General features: G+C 35.7%; 1 protein-coding gene across 1 annotated transcript in view; it reads right to left on the bottom strand.

Annotated features, from left to right (window-relative positions):
* Positions 1 to 337: 337 nt before the first annotated feature.
* SLCO1B3 (solute carrier organic anion transporter family member 1B3) overlaps positions 338 to 25142 on the bottom strand; it is a 57580-nt gene continuing 32775 nt past the window's right edge. The window contains exons 7-15 of the mRNA XM_027129244.1: positions 24939 to 25037; positions 22376 to 22612; positions 19043 to 19207; positions 17470 to 17665; positions 13933 to 14098; positions 11563 to 11747; positions 6261 to 6325; positions 1604 to 1721; positions 338 to 533 (exon numbers count right to left, since the gene is read on the bottom strand). Of these exons, the coding sequence (XP_026985045.1) occupies positions 338 to 533; positions 1604 to 1721; positions 6261 to 6325; positions 11563 to 11747; positions 13933 to 14098; positions 17470 to 17665; positions 19043 to 19207; positions 22376 to 22612; positions 24939 to 25037 (1427 nt within the window). The remainder of the gene's footprint in view (positions 534 to 1603; positions 1722 to 6260; positions 6326 to 11562; positions 11748 to 13932; positions 14099 to 17469; positions 17666 to 19042; positions 19208 to 22375; positions 22613 to 24938; positions 25038 to 25142) is intronic.

Here is a 25142-nt window from a genome sequence, read left to right on the forward strand (position 1 = left end):
TCTTCTAGTCACCGGTTTTATTGCGTTACAATTACCTGAGCAAATACATTTTCTTCTATTACATATTAACCATACCTTTCACTTTAAATTTGTATAGATCATATATTCTAATCTTAACCACAAATGCATAGCCACACCCTAACAATGAGTACTCCCATTTTTTCCCATTTATAGTTTGTTTCATTGTCATAAATTCATAGGTGATTCATTGTTCCATCATTAGTATAGAATGTGAAAATTGTCAGTGAAGGGACCAGGAACTGCTCAGAAATAACATCCTACTCAATTAATACAATGTTAGTTGAAAACACAGCAGCAGAAGAATTTTTTTCTCCCCTTAAATATGTGTTTCACGGTCCACTGCAGTATCACTACTTAACGGTTCTAAGTTCGCTTCGTTCACGGATTTTCTTTCATTTTCTGATGTCTTGATATCTTTTCCTTGATATTTTTTCTTCATAACAGAAATTAATACAACATATAAAACAAGAGCTGGGAGTTTTAAGCCTGTAGTCAAGCCAAAGAAAGTATTTCTGTGAAAAGAGAAAAAAAGTCAGTTTTTACTTGGAAAACACTTTACAGTGTTGCTCTGCAGTATGCAGAAGGCCTTTAAAAAATGATGTTTGAAATCTTACATAAAAACATTGAAGTAGCAATTTCAGTGATTCTTTTGATTGGCGCATAAGAAGTTTGTGATTATTTTTAAAGGACTATTAACCCACAGAAACTAAGGATGGTTCACGATCTGCCCAAGTGCTATCCGTAAAATAAGGTATATTTGGAATGTTTAACTTTCTCAGAGACAGATTAGTTCATGTGTAATGAGAACAGATTATAAAGGAAATGAACTGACTGTGAGATAATCAGATTGAATCCATTTATATTGAACCAGGAGCCAGTGTTTACCTTATAGGCTTGCTGTCTACGAAGCCCTGCCCTGTGGTCTACTGAAAATTTTTCACAAAGCCAAATAAAATTACCTAGTACACATGGTCTAGTCCAAGGATTCTCAGCTTTGATTGAACATAAGAATCACCTAAGGAGATTTTAAAACTCCCATTCCCCAGGCCACACCCCCTGACCAATTAAATCAAAATTGAAATAAGTATTTCAAAATAGAAATTAGCATTTTGGGGGAATTCCCTGGTGGTCCAGTGGTTAGGACTCCATGTTTTTACTGCTAAAGGTGCGGGTTCAATCCCTGGTTGGGGAACTAAGATCCTGCAAGCTGCATGGCACAGCCAAAAAAAAAAAAAAAGGAAAAAAATAAATTAATATTTTTTAAAGCTCCTCAGGTGATTATAATGAGCAGGAAAGATTGATGACCACTTACCTGGTACGTTGAGAAGCAGTCGCCTCATAACATTATTAACTAATAACATTATTAACTAAATGTTGAGAAGCTTTATGCAAAAGATACTTTGAACAATTATTAGGTTTAACTGAATGGAATTAATTCTATAACCTTGAGTTGTTTACAAAGTTTATTAAATGGTAGCTGTAATTCCTAATATTATTATTACACTGAAAATATCTCATTCTTTAGTAATTAACATAGTCAAAGGAAAAAATCAATTAATGAAATATATTTATGACAACTTACCCATATAATGTGGAATTGTATATCCGACAAGACCCTTGCTTCCCATAGTTGTTGACAGACCACTTCATACAAGCTCTATCAATCAGAGCCCCAAAATATATAGGAGCTGGAATTCCTCCTGCAACATAAGATGAGAAGATGTCAACCCAAGGAACATATTTCAAAGGAAAAAGTGATATTCCACACTGATATATTTGGATTATGTAGAAATTAAAAATTTTGAAAAAAAAAATTTTGGAGCACTTGTCCATTGATTTGGCCTAACTCTACTCAAGAATCAAGATTATGAGGAATCTCCAAAGCTCAAATCACATACAATAGCGTAGACATCTTTTATCTACCCTCACCATGCCAACACATGTAGGGAAGAAGGAAGATTATATGCCTGTACATTGTTCTTCTTATAATGCCAATTAACTTAAGCCTGGTTGGTAAAAAGGAGAATGTTGTCAGTAAAACATAGAAGTTATATTGGTTCATATGTAATTTTTCTTAGGCAAGGAAGGACAGCTAGAATAGTAGAGTTATAACTTCACAGGGAAAGGGAAAATCTCTCAGTTCAATTGCTGCAAAGGCAAGAGATTTTTCAACTCTATTTTTAAGTAAATTAAAAGGTGGGGGCTTCCCTGGTGGCACAGTGGTTGAGAATCTGCCTGCTAATGCAGGGGACACAGGTTCGAGCCCTGGTCTGGGAGGATCCAATATGCCACGGAGCAACTAGGCCCGTGAGCCGCAACTACTGAGCCTGCGCGTCTGGAACCTGTGCTCCACAACAAGAGAGGCCGTGATAGCGAGAGGCCCGTGCACTGCGATGAAGAGTGGCCCCCGCTTGCCACAACTAGAGAAAGCCCTCACACAGAAACGAAGACCCAACACAGCAAAAATTAATTAATTAATTAATAAACTCCTACCCCCAACATCTAAAAAAAAAATCTTAAAAAAAAAAAAAGGTGAATGCCAACACTAGGACTTCCTCCCCAGAGAAACACAGGCCCAGCTTCACTGAGTGCTAGGCTCCTGGTAGGCTGTGCTTTTTTTTTTGGCCTCAGGGCTCCACTCCCACCTTCTTGGAGTCATGAAGCATTTTCTCTCCATTGATTGTGTTCTTTTTTTTTTTTTTTTTTTTGCAGTACGCGGGCCTCTCACTGTTGTGGCCTCTCCCATTGTGGAGCACAGGCTCTGGACGTGCAGGCTCAGTGGCCATGGCTCACGGGTCCAGCCACCCTGCGGCACACGGGATCCAACCGGACCGGGGCACGAACCCGTGTCCCCTGCATCGGCAGGCGGACTCTCAACCACTGTGCCACCAGGGAAGCCCGATTGTATTCATTTTTAATACCTCCTGAAGCAGCCTGGGCTGTCCAAGGGCCTGTGGTGCTGAATTTTGCTTCTGTTGATGTTCTGATCATAATGATGCCTAGGTCTCTTCAGTGGCCTGTACCTAACCCAGTTTTTATTTGTAGTGTATGATTTTGCAGAATTTGAGGATTTTCAGGAACACACATGTTGTCTTATAGCAGAAGTGCCCATGTGCTTTTACTGCTATTTTAATAAACTCTGACATTGACTCCTAATTCTAAGCATTAGTAACTTGACCAGATTTTATAGATATGCTAATTTTCAAATTTTATATTGTTACATAAAAATGGTAGTGATTCATAGTTTACAGTTTTGCCAATTTCATTTACTTTTAATCAGTCTCAATTTTCTGAGAGTGAGAAATCTTAGAATGTCAATGAACTGGTGTCTGAGACGAATATATCTGAGGAAAACTGTTACTGAGAAACTGGATTAGGAATTCACAGGTTTCTACAAATCTAAGCCATTCCTTTGAAAAATGAAAACTATGTACCAACAATTTATTTTTCTTATATAAAAATAACACTGGTTTGATCAAACTTAATGAATTAAATGTTTCAGGTAACAAAGTTGGTCTTATATTATTGAAAATTTAAAACTTCAGATAACTTGTTTTCCAAATACCTGTTTCAGTTTAATATACCTTCCACAATTTACATTGTATTCAGACAGTTGTTTGTGACTGGACATTTGGTCCTCAGTATGTATTTCTCCCCTAGATGAGTTAGATTCCATTGGGCCATATACTGGATGTATCAAAATAGGATGCTCAAAATCAGAATAGCAAAATCCTTTTTTTCTATTTTACGTCTCTAGAGGAACTTCTTCTATTCTCAATCTCATTTCAGCATATCAGAAGGAATACTAGCTCCCCAAATTCTCTTTCTATCTGCTAACTTCTATAGCTTAGATTCTAGGAGTGAGGCATCTCCATTGGATCTAGAGGAACTGCCAGGATTGGACAGAGAGCTACAAAAGACAAGGTAGAAACTTTAATGCACATAGCTAACTGAAAGAAGGCAGTCTGAAAAACTACTTACGGTATGATTCCAACTATATGATCCTCTTCCATAAAGTTTGCACTATTCCTGCCAGCTGGAAATAACTATCCTCTTTAGAACTCTTAGCACTTTGTAGCTCACTCACAGCCCTTATCCTACAGTACCTCCATCTTCTCCTTCTCTCCCATACCTTTTATATTTTCTCCTTTTACCTTTGAGGATCTGTGATTTTCTCCCAAATATACTTGTTGGACACCTGCTCCATTGTAACTTGGCCATAGTTATGCTTCTTTCTTTTGCTTGCAAGAGTCCCAAGGATTGACGCCCTCCCATTTCCTTTTCTTTCAGCCATCGGTGGTTGCCTCCCGGCCATGATCAGTTGCCTACCCCAATTCCTAGAGCAATCATGTCCTTTTCCTACTTCCCAGGAATAAGCATATAATGTTAACAGGTCTTAAAAAGCAGTAGCACAGGGGTTAGGTTAGAAGTTGTTAAGCTACCAACAGGAAACTGTATGGTATAAATGGCAAATGGCAACAAAGGGAAAAGGATAATTTTCTAAATCTTGTACTAATCACCTCATCTGAATATTTAGAAATAGGCCTTTAGCCTCTAGATTCTATAGTATTACTATTTGACAGCAACAACAAAACACAACTTCCTGAGCTTTCTTTCATTCAGAGCACTCCCTATTCTAAGATGCTCAGTTCTAGAATTTTAGTTCCCATGAAACCAAGCAGAACCCTGTGGGCCCCTGCAAGTACAAAGTTCCCTCCATGTCCCCTGCCTCTTGTTTGTAGAAAAGATGAAGTCTCCCAGGCCTTCCTGAGTCACAAAAGAGCAAGCTCAAGCAGTTAATGATTAGGACAGCAGAGTCACAGAATCTTTCCAGTGTCTCATGTACATCCCTGAGTTGTGTTGCAGATACCATAACTGCCACCAAAGAGAAAAAGCTAACCGCCTAATGACCAGCCTGTAGCCATGCCATAAGCTGCTCCATCTATGGCTAGCACAATTCCAAGAACTGGCTTCAGATAATGGGATTAACATTATTGCTCATGATAATCTATATTTTGTGGGCATCAAAATAATTGTAGTTTACTCTGCCTGTATATGTAGGTGGGCATCTAAAATTATCAGCAAAAAGATACTACAGATCCATGTCGACATCTTCCACTTTAAGAATACAATGCCCTATGTCGGCATGAAATTATAGAAGATGGACTTTCATCCCTAATCCCATGGAATGGAATGATGTCTGACAAGCAGCTCTTTTGCTCCTTTTCTGTTTGTCTATTTCTGTTCCCCTTAAACCTTAATTATAAAAATCAGATCACTAGGTAACATTTAACCTAACTCCTGACTTGTGCTCTACTTAATGCACACCATGCGTTGCCTAACCTGTTGATTCTTTTCCTAGATTAAAAGAAGTAGGAATGAAGAATTAAGTAATTAAAAATGATTGACTCTCTATCCCCAGTGCCCCCTTGGCAAACTTGCAAGCAGACCACATGGGCAAGATAGCATCCAAAGGAAGATCAGGAGTAGTCAGCAAGTCTGCATGAAGTGAAAAAATGATGAGGAATCTGACCTCCTACCTTAATAATTAACTGAGATTATTTCCCCTTTTTCCCTTTAAAAACTATCATGGCTGAGCAGAATCTTCAGAGATGGTTTTGGGATGAGTCTGCCTTCTCCCTAGATTGCTGGCTTTTCTGATTAAAGCAACTTTCCTTTCTACCAACACTTGCCTCTCAAATATTGGCTTTTGAACAGGGAACAGCCAGACCTGAGTTCAGTAACATCCATTCCCTTCTGCATTTTAAATTTCTATTAAAGGTTATCTGCCCCAGCCTTAGAGAACTAGTCTGAGGGACTGTGAAAGTCCTCATCTGTTGTTTTGCACAATCTCCCAGGTCTCCTGAGCTGTTTTGGGCATTACGCCCCTCAGCATAGAAGGAAGGTCCTGCACTCTGCATATGGGAAGAAATATTCCTAAGTCTTAAATTAAATTCTTGGAGACCACTGATCTTTGTTTTAGAAAGAATATAATACAACTATGATGATGCCTTTTTCTTACAGATTGATTCTAAATAGAACTGACAATGAAGTTCTCTTTTAGGTCATTTAGTTCTCCTTTATCTCATTATTTTTCATTTACCACAAACATTAAAATGATATTTTACTTATACCTTTTTAAAGAAACTTTCTGATAATTGGAAATCAGTTACATTCAGTCTTTGAGCTTTGACATGAAAATTTATACCTGGAATTTATCATCTACATATTTATCATACCTAGTGTTCGAATAGTTAGTGAATGGAAACCCATGGCAAGTGATTTCAGTTCAGGTTCAACATTTCTGAAATAAGATAAAGGCAAAGCAACATTAAGCATCTCTAAAATACCAGATTGAGCTAAATATTAAAGCATTTCTCAGTGTTGTTCTTCATGATCTAATGAAAATCCTCAAGTGAAGAGCAGATATTATTTAAAGTTATATTTTCAGTTGTTTTAGAAGGCAAACATCTGAATGATATTAACAGTTCTTATTTCTTTACTTATTCAATGTGTTACAATTTCAAGACAGTTTTACAAACATTTCCACATTTGATCCTTAGAAAATCCTGAGATAGTGGTTGGAATAGACTTTATGATATCTATGAAGACAGTGATTTCATGTGATCTATTCAGTTGACACCTGCCATATGAGAGAGCAAATACTTTTATGTAGGTCTTGGTCTGAGCAGAACTCTTTTTACTACTTCATTTCTATCATTGCTCTTAACAGAAAAGTTGACTAATATGATTCATAAACTACATAATATAACCAGGAAGGTCAAAAAAGATATCTGTATTCTACTGTCTAGTGTATTTAAATGTCATTTTAAAGGTAGCAAATACACTTGTATCCTCTCACAATTTAACTCACTTTTGCATTTAGAAAGTTATTTCCACAATTCCATATTTCTGTGTTCAATGAGCTGATGATATAACCAACTCTGTAATAACCTAATACATATCAAGCAAAATAAATTATCTGACTGTAGTGGCAAGATGGGGGAGGGTGACTGAGGCTCAGAAGTTCTGTTTTTACCGAAATATTGAATTAACTGATACAAAGGTTTATTTTTTTTCTTGAATGACTGTATGTGTTCAGAGATAAGTAAATTTAGTCATTCAACAAACATTTGCCATGTGCCTCCTAGGAGACTCTATGCTAGTCTTTGTTATTGATATAAAGAGATAAATCATGTTTATAGTAACTAAATGCCTTAGATAAGTCATTCAGCCTCTCTTAGCCTCAGTTTCCTTATCTGCTAAGTAGTCTTATCTTGGGTGTTGTGAGGATACAATGTAATAAGCTAGCCCTCTAAACCTCAATTTTCTTTACACAAAATTGCCCTTTAAGCCTTGTAGGAGAGCTACCCTTGAGTGAGATTCTCAAAAGTATTCAAGAAAGCTTATAAAAGTAAACAGGATAAAAAATTAAACATAGCATAATAAAAATTAAACACAGCAGAGTTATGTATTAAGAAAGAAAATGAATGGAAAGGGTTTTTCCTCTGCTTTTGCAAAAGGCAGGGACACTTCCACTAGCCGAGCTGAGGACACAAAACACTATCCTTGAGGGCAGTGAAGCCATGCCAGTAAGTAGATGAGGTCATGTTATTCAAAGAGGTGAGTTCTTCCCTGAGGAAATTGTCATGAGGGAATCAGCCATGACAGTTAACTAGTCCAGTTAGCTGTCTCTCTCAAATATCAGATTTCTTAAAAGGGCTTTTGGGAAGAGAGAGAATGCAGTTTGTTCCTGGTTGAATTTTCTGTGACAAGTGCCTGAAGTGTCACTTTTCATTGCAGTTGATTTTTTAAAGGGTGTATTTGGCTTACAAGCTGGATGCAATAGAGGCAAAATTGAGATGTTTGTTATCAACTTGTATTTTTACCCAGGGAGAGGGCTAGTGTGTAGGAGAATTGAGCGGACTTGGGGATAGTGATAATATCTTCCTGAAAGGGAACTTGAAATCTTAGACAACTCAGTGGAAATGATAGACTTATGTGATATAATGACACACAACACACATACACACATATACAGTGACAATCACACTCCTACATTCACATGGATGCACACTTACAGACCCTCATGCTCATACTTACATGCACACTCTCAACACACACACACACACACACACACACACACACACATTTTTATCATGTAAAGTATTGGTCACTGCAGCATGAGTCCTACCTCAATCTGATAGTGATCAGCTCTGTATTTTGATCAACATTTCTCAGGATGGATTCTCCACAAAAAGCACCTCCTATCGTAGCCTTCTGTTTCCTCTGATTCTGTTCTTGCCTCCCAAAGACATATTTTCCACCCAACAGCCAGTGATCTTCTAATTGGATAAGATAGTTGTATAATTCTACTGCTCAGATCTCTCTGCTGGCTTCTTAATACAATGAGAGTAAACTCCAAAGTCTTTATTGTGACCCATAGGGTCTGTGCTCTCTGCACCATGCCTGCTCTCTCATTGTATTTCTTACCTCTTTCTTCTTCGTACAGTCCTCCTGGTCTTGTACATGTCAAGTATGTTCCACCTCAGGACTTTTACCTCCACTGCTACCTTCCCTGGATTGCTCTTCACCTGTTCATATCTGCATGATTTGTACCCTCAATCTTTATTCAGGTCTCATCAAATGACTTTCAATGGAAGGTATCTGAATTAGTACTGCTTCTCCACCCCCTCTTCTTTCTTTGCTTTTCTTTTTTCCTTTCTTTTTTCCTCATCAGGTTATTCTCATCTATGGTCTCCCCTTTCCCACACTGGGGGAACATCAAGTCAGGCTGTGGTGACAGTGGAATGGGGATCCTAAAGCAGACCCTGCCATTGCAATTTACAGAGACAGAGGGTAATTAAAACCCTAGTTAGTGAAGATGCAGTGCGCCTCCTTCCTCACCAGAATTTAGTGACGGAGGGCTCTGCCAAGGGCCTGAGCAATGTACTGTAGACTTGGCTGTTAGGCTTCTTAATGTTTAATTTTTTTGGATACATGGTGATTAGCTAATTGCATTTTACTGGAGATGCAGGCCGTTGACCTAGTGAGGCTGGAGGTTCAGATGCTCATGGAATGTCGTGGTCTAGTTTGGTGATCCATCTCTTTCAATGGCTCAGACAGGTGATTGAATAAAATCCCCAGAAATGCACTTGGTAGACTAACCACACTTTGTAGAAGTGAAGTAGGTTGTTTATCATGCACATCCAGATCATAGCTTTAGCCTCAATTATTCTATAATATGTGGATTTCTTCAAAACTTAACTATTCTTGCAGAGAGGGTGGCTTTTACTAAGAGGAAAGGGGCTCTTATGATGAGTCGTCTTCTATAACTCCTGTCCAATTTTTAAAGATTCACAGAGTTGGTTGAGCTTTCAAATTCTTGGGAGGGAACAGTCTGAAACTACCATTTCTTTAAAACAGTGTTGTAAAAAAATGCTTTTGAAATTATTTCGAAAAAAGTTTTTGAAATTAATTATTCTTGCAGAAAAGTTGCAAGAATAGTACAAGAATTCCTTCCTTATTCCTGTCATCTGTATTTCCAAGCATTAAAATTTTATTACCTTTTCTATATTTTTACTCTGATTTTTTCTTCCTAATGCTTAACACTTCTTTTTTTTGTGTATTTACATGCTTATTTATTTATTGTTTCTTCTCCTACACCCATCCACTCTCCCATCCCTCAACCCAATGAAAGCTAGTGAAAGGAAAGCCCTTATCACTTTTGTTCACAGTTCCATCCGTGGCCCCTAGAACCGTGCCTAACATATATACTGAATGTGTAAATATCAACACTCCTGCTTAGTCTAGTTTTAATAATAGCCTTATGATGTAAGCATTGGGGAATCATTAATAGACTGAAGTTTATATTTTTATTCCACAGTCTGCCTCACAAAAGTTCTCTTTCAATAAAATCGAAGAGAAATCAATAATGTTGATGTGAGAAATCAATAAATGTTGATGTGAGAAATCAATAAATGTTTTTGATAAATGGTAATGTTGATCTTACCACTTTCTTATTAAGATAAAATTATCATCAATGTTGTAACAGTTTTCTCTAAAATTCTCGTTCTCCTCATGAAAAATTTTAAATTAAGAAGCCAAGACTTGTTGAGATGCAAGCTAATTTGGAGTTTTGAGACAACTTCCTGTAATTTAATGAATCTGTAATTTGGCAAATATGGAAAGCTTCTCCTTTTGAGTAGACAGTATTTTATGGTAAGGTAGAGCTTTATCTGTGGAATAAATTAGTATAAATAATTTGACAAGATTTAAGGGTCATTGTGGAATTTAAACAACTGTAGTCTCAGTTTATAGCTTTATACTCATTTTAAAAAACATTAATATATTTGTTTTCTTTCCCTTCTAAGTCATGCTGTTGGCTGACCGTGAACCTGTTGCTAACTACTTATGTCTTAAAAGTATAACTAGAGGTTAACCCAGATCACCATATTTACACATATATATTTTAATACCTACATGCAAGTCTTTACATGCTTTCACTTTTAGGTGATTGAATGATTAACTTCACCAACAGGCCTTGTATTACCTACTCCCTTCCTAACCCTGCAGTCTTACCTTGTGCCATCTGTCTCACTCAGTATGTTCCAACCAACTGGCTTCTGTTCACTCCTCAAACACATCAGTTCTTTCCTGCCTTGAAGCATTGGCATATAGCCCCTCTCCCTGTAAAGTTCTTCACTTGCTAACTTTAACATACCCTCTAGACCTTTAGATTGTGTCACTGTTTTTGAGAAGTATTTTCTGAGTCCTCTTCCTCACAGCTCCTCACCTCAATCCTAAATTTGTTTTTCCTTTTTATTCCCTTTAATAGCACTCTTTTTTTCTTAGTAGTACTAACGACAGTTTGTAATTATGTGTTTATTTTTAAGCTTATTTGCCTTACATAAGTCTTTCCTGTTATACTCTAAACTGTATGAGAACAGGTACTTTATCTGTTTTATTCATCATGGAGTATTCTTCACCAAGTGTGGTCTAAATGTTTGTCTAATCAGTGGAGAAAAGAATGAATATTGCTCATGTATTTTTCTTTTCTCTACGAGGGTATTTGAGAGACTAGGTCAAAAGCCATTCTTTTAACTAGGATTAAAAACTTTGGAATATCATAGACTGTTTATATTATGTGATCTGGTTCCCCAATTTTTTTTTTCAATGGAATCAATAGGTGATTCACTCTGACAGGCCCAACAGGGTATAAGGCATCTCAAAATGAGAAGTTCTTTTAGAATAACAACGGGGATTCTTTCACATTGAGGCAGTTGTCGATCAGTCTCTGTCTTAAAATTCTCATTAAGAGGAGAAAGTACAGAATCTAGATTTTGTAGTGGCAAAGGTCAAGGCAAAATTATTATTAATTATGGCAGTGAAATATCACAGTAATCCTAAGAAAATGCACTCTTAGAAAATGTAAATGTAACAAAATATGAATTGGGGTTCCAAATATATTATGGAAAAATATGCACATTATTAGGTGTGTTTATAGTCTATGTAAAAATGCTTTTAAAAAGTAATACTCACTTAAAAACCAGCATGATATTTGAGGTGCTTCCCAATGCAGAAGAAAAAAAGATAAATATTTGCGCTACTATATAAACATAAAATTTTCTTGTACATTGATCATTTTTGGGGCATTCACCCAACTTCATTGAGTTATTTCTGCTCTGGAAACCATTTACTTCCACACAACTACAGTTATGAAACATCTGAAAAATAGTTTTTGAAATATGACAGAATATATTTACAAAATATGACTGGGCTATAAATATATTCTATTATATTTAAAGACATCTCACTCATCTAAGCTAAAATATTTACAGTTTTTAAAGAAAACATTCTAACAATACAGTTGTTTAAGAATTGGAAGGCAAAATAGTTTCCTGGATTCCTTTATAGACAAGAAAATGTAATTTACTATTAACGTTTCATACATCCCTAAATTAAAAATTAGGAAAGAATAGAAAAAAAGTAATGTCTGAAACTCTGTAAATTATTTTCTCATCAATATAAAATGTTTAAATATTTCTCTACCACTCACTTTTATTTTCTATAGCACACCTACTTACTCTCTTTAACAATCTCTACAGAGTGTTAGTGACACTCCCTGAGTAGGATTGCCTAGGGAATCCAGAAATTATAGTAGTTTTGGAGGGGTCAAACCTGGGTCGAGAACCACCCATTCGAATGGGGCAAAGTCCAGGGCAGAAGGGACCAGGCACGGATGCTAGAATTCCACTTTGGCCAGCAAATACAACATCTGATTGCATAATGACAGATTATAGGATAGATGATGCCATTACCAGAGAGGTTCAACACAACAGAATACCCTAAAGGTTAGAACACAGCTGGAGAAAATTTAGGAACAAATGATTTTAGAAATTTAATTTGGCAGGCAGTTTATGTAGCTAGATGGCTTTAATAAATTCTATTCTGAGTCTAGGCTAAACTAAGGTTTAAGGGAAATTTGAACCCATTAATGCTAAAGACCAATTACTGAAGGAGGAACTGGGGAAGAATTTGAATTCATACTTATCTGATGACCAAGCTTTACCTTTTTTTTACTAAGAATTGTATGGAGAAATTCTTTATGTAGCAAGCCTATCAGCCAATAAAACAAAACTTAAGTACAAAGGGCATTATTTTGAGTGATTAAGAAGGGATGACTTATTACTAAGAATTTGGTAAAAGAACTCCGCAGTGGTCCCTAAATGGTAAAGTATTAAGAAGATGATGTCTCCATAGTAGACAGAGCTCTCTTTAGGATTCTAACATCATGTCTCTTCCAGCCCTTCACGCGTGGACAAGGTGGGACCATAGATTAAACGGGGCACTCTCAATGAAAGGCACTATAGCCATGCATATGAGATATGGGTTTTTAAGTATAGTCTTTGGGCCATTTTTGTGCAAATTTATGACTCAGCTTCAAAGAATCTAGGTTCTTCAAAAAGTTCTCAGTGACCTTCATTAATGCAGTTAGTAGGACTATGGGCAAGAAAATGATGGTAAAGTTTGAAAATCAAAGACAGGAGGATGTGGTAGAGAGCAATGATCATAGCTGATAATATTGCTAATATTGGTGATAGGAAAAGGGCCCAGGAAGTGGGTCCCCAACTTTGTGAGTTATTCAGTGGATTGGAAGTAGAATAGAGAACACCATATCTGATGCCCAGCTATTGGAAGTTACTTGGGGGATTGGGGAAAACTCATAATTTGCATGGAAGGGGATATTTTGAGTGAAGAAGACAGTGGCACTTCTATGGGAGATGTTAGCAATAGGTAAGCAGAATATGAAGTTATCCTGTGTAGGAAAAGTGCCAACCTTGAAAAAAATCAAAATTGGAAGCCAAAAATTGGACAGTCAAGTGAGCATGAAGCCTTGATTAATTTCTTGGAAAGTCAAAAGGGTATTGAGCCTCAAGATAAACTCTCCAGCATCTATATGCAAGGTTGCATCTAGATGGTTGTCCTGAAAAGGCACCCAGATTGACAAGGGGTTGGCTCAGGATTTTCCCCTAGCATCTGAAGCGTAAAGTACTTCCAACCTAATGGAAATCATATCCTTTAGTCAAATGAGGTGCTTCCTAGAAATCATAAATGTTTTTAAATTTCAAAAGGTCATAGTCTTATAAACGCAAGAAGAAAAGGTGGGAGTAATCTCATGAGAATTCAAGCAACAGAAAAACCTGTTTGTGTCTCAAGCAGGATTTTATGTGAGGCTTTGTTTACGCATCACAGCCATCACAATGACAGGCAATAATGGGAATCTTTTTCTATCTTTTTACTGGTGACCTTAGTTGTAGAAACATTTGGTAAGTAATTATCAAAGTTTAAGTAAGTTAAATCAAATCTGCAGTTTTGATTAAGGAGAAGAAAGTAAAAAATAATACTCACAACAGACTTTTTACTGCCACTTGAAGATTTGCATCCTGCTAAACAAGGTGATATGTAAGTTATTCCATTGTCTCCACAGAGTGGTTCCCATTGACTTTGATCACAATTGCAGTCAGAGTTGCAATAAGAAAGTGGTACATTTATATGAGATGCCACTGGATTATTTCTGGAAATATATGATAGACATATATCAGAAAGAGAGAAAAGAAGAAAGAAGAAGAAGAGGAAGAAGAAGAGGAAGAAGAGGAAGGAGAAGGAGAAGAAGAAGGAGAAGGAGAAGAAGAAGAAGGAGAAGAAGAAGCAGGAGGAGGAGGGGAGAGGGAGGAAGGAGGAGGACAAAAAGAGAAGGGGAGGGAAAGGAAAAGAAGGAGGAGAGACAAAAAGGAGATGAGAAATAACGGAAAGGGTTGTCTTTAAATTAACTAGAGATATTTTGCTTGTCCAAAATGGCAAAGTTTATTTTTAGTGCTTATTAACTTTTTCACCCTTTATCTTTACCCAGACATGATTTATGATGTAGAAAAAATAAAACATAAAAAAGAAACCAAAGAGGATAGGTAAGACATAGACAAGAGGTCTTTGTGATTCTGTCAAAAAATTCCTCAAAAATCACTTCAGTTTTCTGAGAATTGGTTTCTGTTCAGTAGGGTAATGGCATTAGACTAAGGTTCTTCCCAGCTCACTGTAAAGTCTCATGAATCTGTGAATGTTAATTAACTAGTTTGAATTTTTAAATCTATATTTTAACTACACAAGGAAAGGATTCAACGTGGTCAAAGCAGAATCCTTAAGGATCAATTTTTAAAAATCAAGAATAATAGAATCAGGCTTCCCTGGTGGCGCAGTGGTTGAGTCCGCCTGCCGATGCAGGGGACACGGGTTCGTGCCCCGGTCCGGGAAGATCCCACATGCCATGGAGCGGCTGGGCCCGTGAGCCATGGCCATTGAGCCTGCGCGTCCGGAGCCTGTGCTCCGCAACGGGAGAGGCCACAGCAGTGAGAGGCCGCGTACGGCAAAAAAAAAAAAAAAAAAAAAAAGAATAATAGAATCAGTTGAGAAAGACTAGAAAAACTTCATATGCTTTTTTAATGAAACCATAACAAAGTTTATAATGATTTACTGTGAAACATCGTTGTATTTATAAAATATAATCTTATAATATGGCTAAAATTATTAAATGGATTATTCATATAATTAATTTTCTGCTTATAGATTTTTAAAATTATTCTTTTTTTTTGGTAAAAATCTTGATAAATTATCTTTGAATGAGAAAGTAATTTTCATGAAGAAAGAAGAAGGTAGATTCAGAAATTCTGTAATCAATGATTTTACTGAAAGCATCTAATACCTAATCCTGCTTGGGGACACACGATGGACAGGGAGTGATTTATCATAATGATTAATGACTCAGTCTGGACATTGCAATCAGACACTCCTGTGTTCACATTAGGTCTGCCATTTCACAGCAATGTGACTACTCTTTCTAAAATTAGATTTGCCATTTGTAAGTCATAAATCCTCATAGAATTTTCTTTGGAAAAAAGTTAATTTAGCTGTTCTCAAACTTTCTGTTACCAGCAGCCTGTCGATTCTTGAAAAGTACTGAGGACCCCAAGGGTTTTTTGTTCAAGTGGGTTCTACGTATTGATGTACATACTCTACTAGAGATTAATAATAAGAAAAATTTAGTACGTGAGAATGTGCAAGCACACACATCCTTAGCCAACAGACTGATATTATCATCACATATCTTGTAGCCTTAGAAAATATCTCTGTACAAGCACAGGGAAGTCTGTTCAATACTCTGTAATAACCTAAATGGGAAAAGAATTTGAAAAAGAATAAATACATGTATATGTATAACTAAATCACTTTGCTGTACACCTGAAACTAACACGACATTGTTACTCAACTATGCTCCAATATAAAATAAAAATGAAAAAAATATATCACTATATACTCATTAGAAAATGAGAATGAAAAAGAAAAATACTATCTTGGTATTAATATAAAAATAGTTTAGAATTTGTTGACCATCTGCAAAAGTCTCAGGGACCCCTGTAGATTCTCAGACCACATTCTGAGAACCTCTACAGTAATTCATACTCTAAAAACTTACCCCAGTGACTAACATTTCATAAATGCTAAATATATTGATTCTGTTAATAGCCATCACTTAGACTATGAGTTCCATGAGGGCACTGAGGTATCCTATAAATTTTTTGACCTTTAAGGAGGCACTCAGTGAAATTTTATTGAATGAAAAAAGCCCATAGAACTCTAGCTGCCTTCTTTTGAATAGATAGCACAGTTACTGTGCTTGTTTCAGGGAACTGGCTTTAGGTTAAAGCCTGTATGCTTGTGCTGTGAAGTAGCATCGTTCTGGAGTCACTGTATGACTTCAAACAAGCCACAGTTTCTCCGGGTCTCAACTAACAAAGGAAGAGGATATTAGAGGGTCGGGCTGCATAATCTCCAGGATTCTCTTCCCTCTAAAGTTCAATGTTCCAGGTACTCTGTATTTTGATATACCAGAGTGAGTGGTGGTCAATAGGAATATTCAACAACAAACAGGATTAGGAGGGAATGGGGAGATAATTCAAGATTAAGTTGGCAAGCCTCCAAGAATAGGATGATGTTTAGGTAAGCAAATGTGGGAAGATTCGACAGGTTCAAATTGACACCTCATAAGACCCAGAGTTTCAAAGCCCAAAGCCAACAATAAGCAGTGCTAAGGAGTCTGGTTACTAAACTGTGATCCAAGGATCTTTGCTTGTTGCTTGAACGTGAACATTCCTAAACTTAAATTGTTGGCTATATTCAGGAGGTGATGAGAAATCTGCACAGGAATCTTGCCCTTGATTTGGGATAGAGACTGTAGTACTAGGTATACTGCACGATGCATGATAATAATGAAAAGTAAAAGCTTTCTAGGTCTAATATGCCATTATGTATAGAGTATTTATCAATTCTACTGCTAATGAAGACAATACCAGAAGAAACAGAATTAGCTTGCAAAAAAGGAGAATTGAGTGCAGTGTACTGGTTTTCTTATAAAGATAATTGTTAAACATCAAAATTAACTGCAGATAAAGATTGTTCAGTCACTTTTGGAAAATGTCATTTATATTTCTCTCATGATTCACCCAAGATCATAGTGGTTAGGATTAAGAGTTTTGGAGTCAAAACCTTCAAATCTGAGTCAGAATCTTAACATTATTAGATATGTAATCTGTGTATCTTTCTAAGCCTTGCTTTCCTTATCTATAAAATGGGGATAAAAGTACCCATCACTCATTGTAAGCACCCCATAAATAATAACTATTACTATTACAAACTATATGGCTTTTCTTTTAAGGAAGGGAAAAAAATAACTTTTTGAGATCTTAAGAAATGAACGTTTTAAGAATTTGTAAATTGAAATTTCTCTGAGTTAAAAGTTTAGTAAAATTGCCATCTGCCTTGTTTGCCTTACTTTCTTTTACATTGGATGGTTTATATATTGTGCTATTGGTATATTGATATATATATACAAACCCATCATAAGTCAAGGTTAGTCCAGCAACTGATTTGTTTTCACAGATTAGCGCAAAATTTAATAGGTGAAATAGGAAGGACAACATATGGCTACAAAATGAAAATTTCGCAATTCCAACCAAGGTAAATTTGAATTTTTTAATGATATATCCTCCTGTAAACACTCCAGATGCAAAAGTTGGTATGGTTATGAATCCTAGAAGTAAGAGAAAAAATGTAATTATATAAATATGGTTATTCTGAATGTCTTTACACATGAAACACTGTATATCAACCAAAATCATCCTATCTTGTTACTTCTTAAATAGAAGGCTGGCAGTCCAGGATGGAGGTAGAGGGTCAGTGCACCATGTGGGGGAGATAAAAATAATTTCTTCCTGCCAATGCTGAAGTTTTAGTTTCCTCAGTAGCAAAAGTCAGTGACTAAGAATATCTGTATGTCTGAACATATGGTTTTTATAAGGTGCTTTTTGTCCCCTCCCGGAAAACAACAACAAAATATCATCTTCCTGACTCTGAGACTTTTATCCTACCATCTAAAATCCTTTGCATTTCCTTAAAACGAAGAGTTCCCATCCTTAAAAACTTACTACAAATTTGCCCAGTAGTTTAGAATTGAACACTTAAATTAATATCTCTTCTTTATTCATCTAAACACACACATACCCTAAGATGATAAACAGGTCTATATGTGATGTTAAAAACAGTTGATTCCTCTTATAACTTTTCCATTTCATTGTCTTCCAAGATTGATTAAAGATGAAGATCCCTCTAACAAAAAAATTAGGCTGAGAACTTTATTAGGAGTTAAATTTACAGTTTTAACTTTTATCTTAAGTTCAATAAGTACATCCTACAGAATTATATTTTTCTTGTTTACTTATGACCTATTCATATATCACTTGATAAATTCAGCTTAACTTATCAAATATTGGGTTTCTACAATGTGCTGGGCCATGTACTAGGTATTCTACTGCTCTTAAGAATCTTATATTATACAGGGGGTAGGGAAAGAATAATATGAGAAAACCTTTCCTTCATAAAGAAGTCTCCATGTGTCATTGGAAACAGATACTGCAGCAAAAAACCTCTCTAAAATACGAGATTTGTGTGGAATTATATAGATACCAATGATGTGTTTAAATTGATTTTTCTCCTGGAAACATCAATGTCCTATTTTTTGTAAGTATCTGGGTCCTGATTCAAAGTCCATGAAGGATAGAAGTATCATAATTATATTACAAAAGGATTTGCCTCAGAAGCTCAGCACTAGATTATAAGATCCAGTTATGCAGATATCATATCTACATGTTCCATTCACATGTCACTTCACATGTCACATGTCATTCATAATGTCACTTCAGGAATTCATCTCCTCAAAAATAACATGAGGTGTAACTTCAAATGCAGAACAATGATGATATCACAAGACCCATCGATTTGATAAAATTTGAAAAAAATAAATGAAAATTATATTTAATAAAATGTGAAGTTGCCTTCACAACAAAATGTCACTTGGAGCTCAGTGACTCAGTAGCATAGCATTTATCAAGCAAACATAAACAGGTCTTACCAAACAAAATGCTAGTCTCAGATGCTGACTGGCCATACTGCTGTTCTACATATTTGAAGACATAAGTAATAATTCCAATATGGCTGCTGGCTTGTAGCAGTGTCAAAACTAATGTTATAACATACAGGGGATTGGTAAGGATGTTTTTCAAGGACTGGAAAAAACCTATAAAAACATAAAAAGAAAGAAAATATTATAATGCAGCTTACATATATATTAATATCTTAATCTTGTAAATATAATTTATATAAGATTTAAAATTCCATAAATATATAGCACAGAAAGTCAGAATATCCTGCAATCCTACTGACAGTTTTAAAAAAAAAATTATTTCAATTTTTTCCATATGTGCATTAATATTTATTTAATTAGTTCATTTTACTCCAAAATGGGATCAAACATACATGCTGTTTTAGTCAGTGCTTTGTTCGCCTCATATTTGGTTATTCTTAGCATTCTACCATACAACTGTATACATCATTAGTTCATTTATTCATTCATTTAACAAACGTTTGGTTTTTAATTGGGTACTAGGCAATATGCTAGGCACTCAAGAAACAAAAGTGAATGAAATGCCATGTCTCTTTTTTATTAGCACTTAATAATATAATCATTATATTAATAATACAATTATTAACTGGAAATTTATCTTAAAGATAGTATAATCCAAAGCTCACAGAAATAAGAAGACTAAGGTTCAAAAATCATAAAGGTCAATTTAGTGCCAGGATTCAGATCTCTTGTTTCCTGGTATATAGCTTTTCTACCATAAAATACTGCCTCAGTAAATCTGGCAGTATTATCCATCAGCTTTCTTAATGACATATTGTGTCTCAAGTGACATTATGATAACAGTAGGGCAAAAAACCCATGCCTACAAACAGGTGTGTAACAAATCCGTAACTTCCGTACCTAGCAAGAATTATGTAATTTGGGTCTATGATCACCAGGTTAACCAGCTGTAATGGGAGTTAAAAGTGGAAGAAACCACTTAGAAAAACAGTGGGAAGTATCAGAGTCTAGCAAGACAGAACCAGATATGGTTACTGAGTTTTGGATGGTGTGGACTTTGAAAGATCTTTTGCTGTAGATCTCTAAAGGTTTCCATTAGATATGGTTAGAACCAAAACTTCTATCCAATGGTAACTAAGAAATAGTTTCATCTGCTTATAATAACAAGAAAAAAGATTAGGGAAAAGGGTATAGAAGGCGAAAAAAGAAGATATAAGGAAATGTATAGCAGGAATAAATAACATTTTAAATTGTTAGGTCAAAATGCTAAACTTCTCTCCATGGGACTCTCCAATCAGGAAGGACAATTGACTTGTGAGGCATTCTAAGTGAGTTGTGATGTTTGATCAAAAGAAATGGGGTATATGGGCTCACCAAATCATTTAATTTTTGAGGTGAGTGAGAACGTGGATGTCATCTGAACTTCTACACAATCATGATCCACTATATATCCTCAATAAACAGATCAATAAACAACTCATTAAGCTGACTATCTCAGAAAGAAATTGCTCATTTTTGGACAATTCTCCTTGTTCACAATTTTTTTTTGTAATGAACTGATATCTTTATTTCTTTCTAACCAACTAGTCTTGTTTCTATTCAAATTAGATATATTATTTTCTGACTAAATGTTCTTAGTTATTTTATCCATTCCTAGTAGCACATAATTAAGAACCTCTTTACTATCTTATTTTGGTCACTATCTTACAAACACAGTTGATAACACAGATGATGTTTACAATTGCCCTATTTTGCATCTTCATTATCCTCTCCATTTTGGGGAGGCTCACAGTCACCACGTTCCTTATTTTTAGATAATCCACTACTTTTTATGGATTTAATATGCTGCAGTGTGAAAATAGCATAGCAAATGAAAATTTATTGGAATGGTATTTTTAGTATGCATGTTTTAGTGTGCATTTTTAGTGTGCATGTTAAATTTTAAAGACTCCTAAATCAGTGGTGTGCTGGTAAATGTTTAACAACTGATTCTTGGGAAAACAACATTGATTTGAGTATTTCCCAATTTCGGTAATAAATGGTGGTAACTTCTCCCATCATGGCCAATTTCAAGCTACCAATGTGACTGAAAATTTAAGTCTTCTCTCATGAGTCAGTACAAGTCACCCCATTGCGTTCGGATTAGAGTGATGGAGAGGAGAAAGTAACAATAAAAGGAGTGAGGGGAAGAACTGATGAGAGGGAGAAATTGGGCTCCACCTGACAAGCTCTAATGTCACTTCAACTTCAACTTGAAAAGGTTGTCAAGGGTTCAGGCATTGCTCTGCTTTGACTCTTACTATTCTGCCATTTCTGTGCAATCTGAAAACTGCACTATTAACATCGTTTCCACTATCTTGCTCTGACTGCCACTGGATCGTTCCCCAAATTACTGCTCCTAAATTGTTCTCCATTAGCCTTCGGGGCTTATGTTTGAAAGGAAGGGCACTATCAAATGGTGGAGGGCTCTTATTCACATGACTGACTACAATAACCTTAACTACTACTGTTGCTTGTACTTCATTTTTTAATATTTAGGTAAGCAATTTTTTCTATATAATTACCAAGAAAATAATCTTACTCTATCTAGAGAGAAACTTCCTCTGATTTCCTTCTCCATACTCCTTGTCTCCACCTAAGAATAGTTAAGTTGCCCAATTTATAGGCACTCATAATTGTTTATATAGGCACTATATGGCAATTGTCTATATATTTTTCGGTACAACCCCATTATATTGTAAATACTTGGAAAACAGAGGCAATATTCTATTACCAGGGCATAGTATGCTTCCTGGTACTAGTTGTGAAAGGAAAGAAGGAAAGAAAGAAAGAAAGAAAGATAGAAAGAAAGAAAGAAAGAAAGAAAGAGAAAAAGGAAAGAGAGAAAGAAAGAAAGGAAAGAGAGAGAGAGGGAGGGAGGGAGGAAGGACAGGAGGGAGGGAGGGAGGGAGGGAGGAAGGAAGGAAGGAAGGAAGGAAGGAAGAAAGAGAAAGACGTTTTAATCCTCATAGTTTGTACTATGTAATTTGGAAATGAATATATACTCTTTGGTTTACAAATAACAGATATTTTTAGCCTTTGATTGGTTTCTCCCTGCTAAAGATCACAAGCCTAATCCCCTTCCCTTCAGAGTTGATATGTGTTCAGAAAATATTTACAAATTTTAGTAGGAACTTAGAAGAATAATTTAGCCAAATTTAGTAAAGAAGAAATCGAACTTTATTTAGATGACTTGAGTATGACTTATTATTTTGGAATATTCACCCCTCCCTTTCACTGGGATTAACAATTCCAAATTGACTGTGAATGTGAAATACTTACCAGCTACAGTTTCACTAACATTTTGCCCCTGCTTGGTCAAATGAGCCATTTGACTCTTTTCCTCATTTTGCACAGGCAAAGATACTGAAGCTTTTTTTTCTTTCCTTGGTTTATCCAAATTTGGGGGCAAGAAAAAGAATGGTATAGAAGAAATAATGGATATTAGTCCAGCCACAAGGAAACCAAGCCACCACGCACCAACCCAACGAGAGTCCTTAGGAGTTATTCTGATAGTGCCTAGAATAAAGAATTAGAAGAAGCCAGTCAAAAATCATTTTGAAATGTAAAAATTTGTGGTAATAATTGTGGTAATTGCTGTCCTCCATAGATGAAGAAAGTAAATGATGTTTCATCAATTCTGAGACACTCTTTTCTTTTTTTCACACTTTTTATCTTTGAAATAAGTGTAAGTCATGACATCTTACAATTGCTGTTGTCCAGGAGTCAGTCATGACATTGTTGTCATTGCCTGAGCCTGTGTGAACTTGGTGGCTTTTCTGGTGACATGACAACAGCAGCCACCATTGAACAGTTGAAGCCTGCAAACTATTTAAGGGCCATTTATGGAAAGCATGATACTCATTGTCTGAAAACTTCTATTGGCACCATCTCCTGAGGTCAAGAAACCAATGAAATTTATAGCACTTCGCAAGAAATTCTCAGAGCCAGTAGTGGGGTTTTTTCCCCCTAGAACCTGCATTTCCAACTCCTTGACAGCACAGAGGATGATAATGGTGAAGATATACGTATAATGAAAATCTGAGTTTAAAATTTAGACTCTAAATTTTAGGGATAATTTAACCATTTTATTTCAATAATATTTCCCTTTAAAGCTGTGTGAGTGCCATGTATGTGCTATATCTAAACAAGTATAAATGAGCTGTTTCAGTAAATATAAAGTTTCAGTATATATTTAAATTTATAAATATAAACATTCTAATAAGAAAACATCACACACACACACACACACACACACACACACACCATAGATGTTTGAAGCACAATAATGGTGTTGTTACTCTTTGATCTATAAGAAAACTCTTTAATGTGAGAAAACATTGACTTGATATATAGAAATAAATTATTAATTCTATTTATTGAAGTGGTTTTCAAATATATACAGCTCTGAGTTTAAAATTGATTTACATGTTCATATTATTCCATAATCAGCAACTCTGACAGACTGCAGAAATGATTGATAAAATCAGTGACTCCATCTACATGCTAAGTACTTATTCATCATCCGTCAGAAGTGTCATTTTGATAACATTTTTTTGTGTTCTATCCCTGGTGTACACATAGGAACTAGAGGTCATAACCTGGCTAGACATAGCCTGCCAAAGTGTTTTCTTTTGTTCACACATTGTTTTAAAAATTGAAAACTTCCACATGAAAATCTGGATTCCAGGATTTTCTTGAAAACCAATCAAAAGATTTTGTCAGTGCTGGATCCAAATTTCTTCATGAAAAGAATAGGTTGAGGCTGAGCAGTATATGCACTTTCAGGTGTGTACAGAGGGCAGTTCACTACCAACAATTCTTCCAAGTTTAACCGCCACACCGAACACTCTTTATTCACTTATGTTATCTCGTTGGCTCCTTTGGCATTGGAGTTTGCCAAAATGTACTTCACAATACATTTACATTATACCCATAACTGAATAAGAGAAGATATAATAAGGTCTAGACGTTCAGTGCTAGAAATGGGATCACCATGGACCTAAATACTGTGAGTAGTGATTTCTGACTATAGAAAAGAGGTTACAAATCTATCATCCTAAAGACTTTAACCATTTATTTCTGGGTGCTTAGTGATAAAAACAAGGATGAACCTGGAAATGATCGAGTAGAAACACTTGGAATGTGAACCTACTCTAATTCACACATCCAAAATAGAAGACATAACACATTCCATCAGGTCCACGTTTTAGCTTTATATTAAAACACTTTCAGATTGTGGTTATTGTTGGTCTGCTGTGATGTCTACTCTATGTAGTCCTGGTGAAATAGAAAATCAGATTTGTTTATTTCTAAACACTAATTACTTATATGTTAAGACAGATATCATACTGTTATGTTCTAAAAGAGATGGAAGATCAGTGGCACAAATATTTATGGCTTATTGTGACAAAGGCTACAATAAAGGCATGCTCTTGGTGATTAATAGGGACATTTAACTTGGGGCCAGTAGGAGGTGGTGAAGTAAGCCATCTCTGAAGAGGAGCCACATATTGGAAAAGACTTTAGAACTATGCAAATCGAGACGGGAGAGAGGGTAAATGTGGGGAAGTGACATTAGTAGGCACATTGAGAGACCTGCAATTATTTGGGGTGAAGTAATCTTAAGTTTGTTAAATTTTCTTATTTTGTGCTTAGTTGTAAAAGCCTGATGTAGATAGGAGCTGAAGTTTATTTTTATTCTAGTTATTAACAGATTACCTATTTGTAACTTTTGACAATTAGTCAGCAAAGGGCCACTGAAAGAGTGAATTCAGTTATTTGAAAGAATGGTGTCATGTACTTGAAAAGCATTATCATGTTACCTTGTTCTGATTGTACTTACTCAGATCTACATATCCAACATCCACATACATTTTAGAAAACAGGGATACGAGTAAAAAGCCAATGATTGGACCAATCATTGTTACTGCAAACAAATTACCTGAAAATATTACAAAACATTTTTATCAAATGCCAATAATACATGGTTCTTATTCAATTTTTTAAAGTAATACAATATATTTCTCTAAGTAATTTTTAAAGTAAA

This window comes from Aethalodelphis obliquidens, unplaced genomic scaffold, assembly GCF_003676395.1.
Source record: "Aethalodelphis obliquidens isolate GAN/ISIS:26980383/991018 unplaced genomic scaffold, ASM367639v1 scaffold36, whole genome shotgun sequence".
Classification (NCBI taxonomy): Eukaryota; Metazoa; Chordata; class Mammalia; order Artiodactyla; family Delphinidae; genus Aethalodelphis; species Aethalodelphis obliquidens.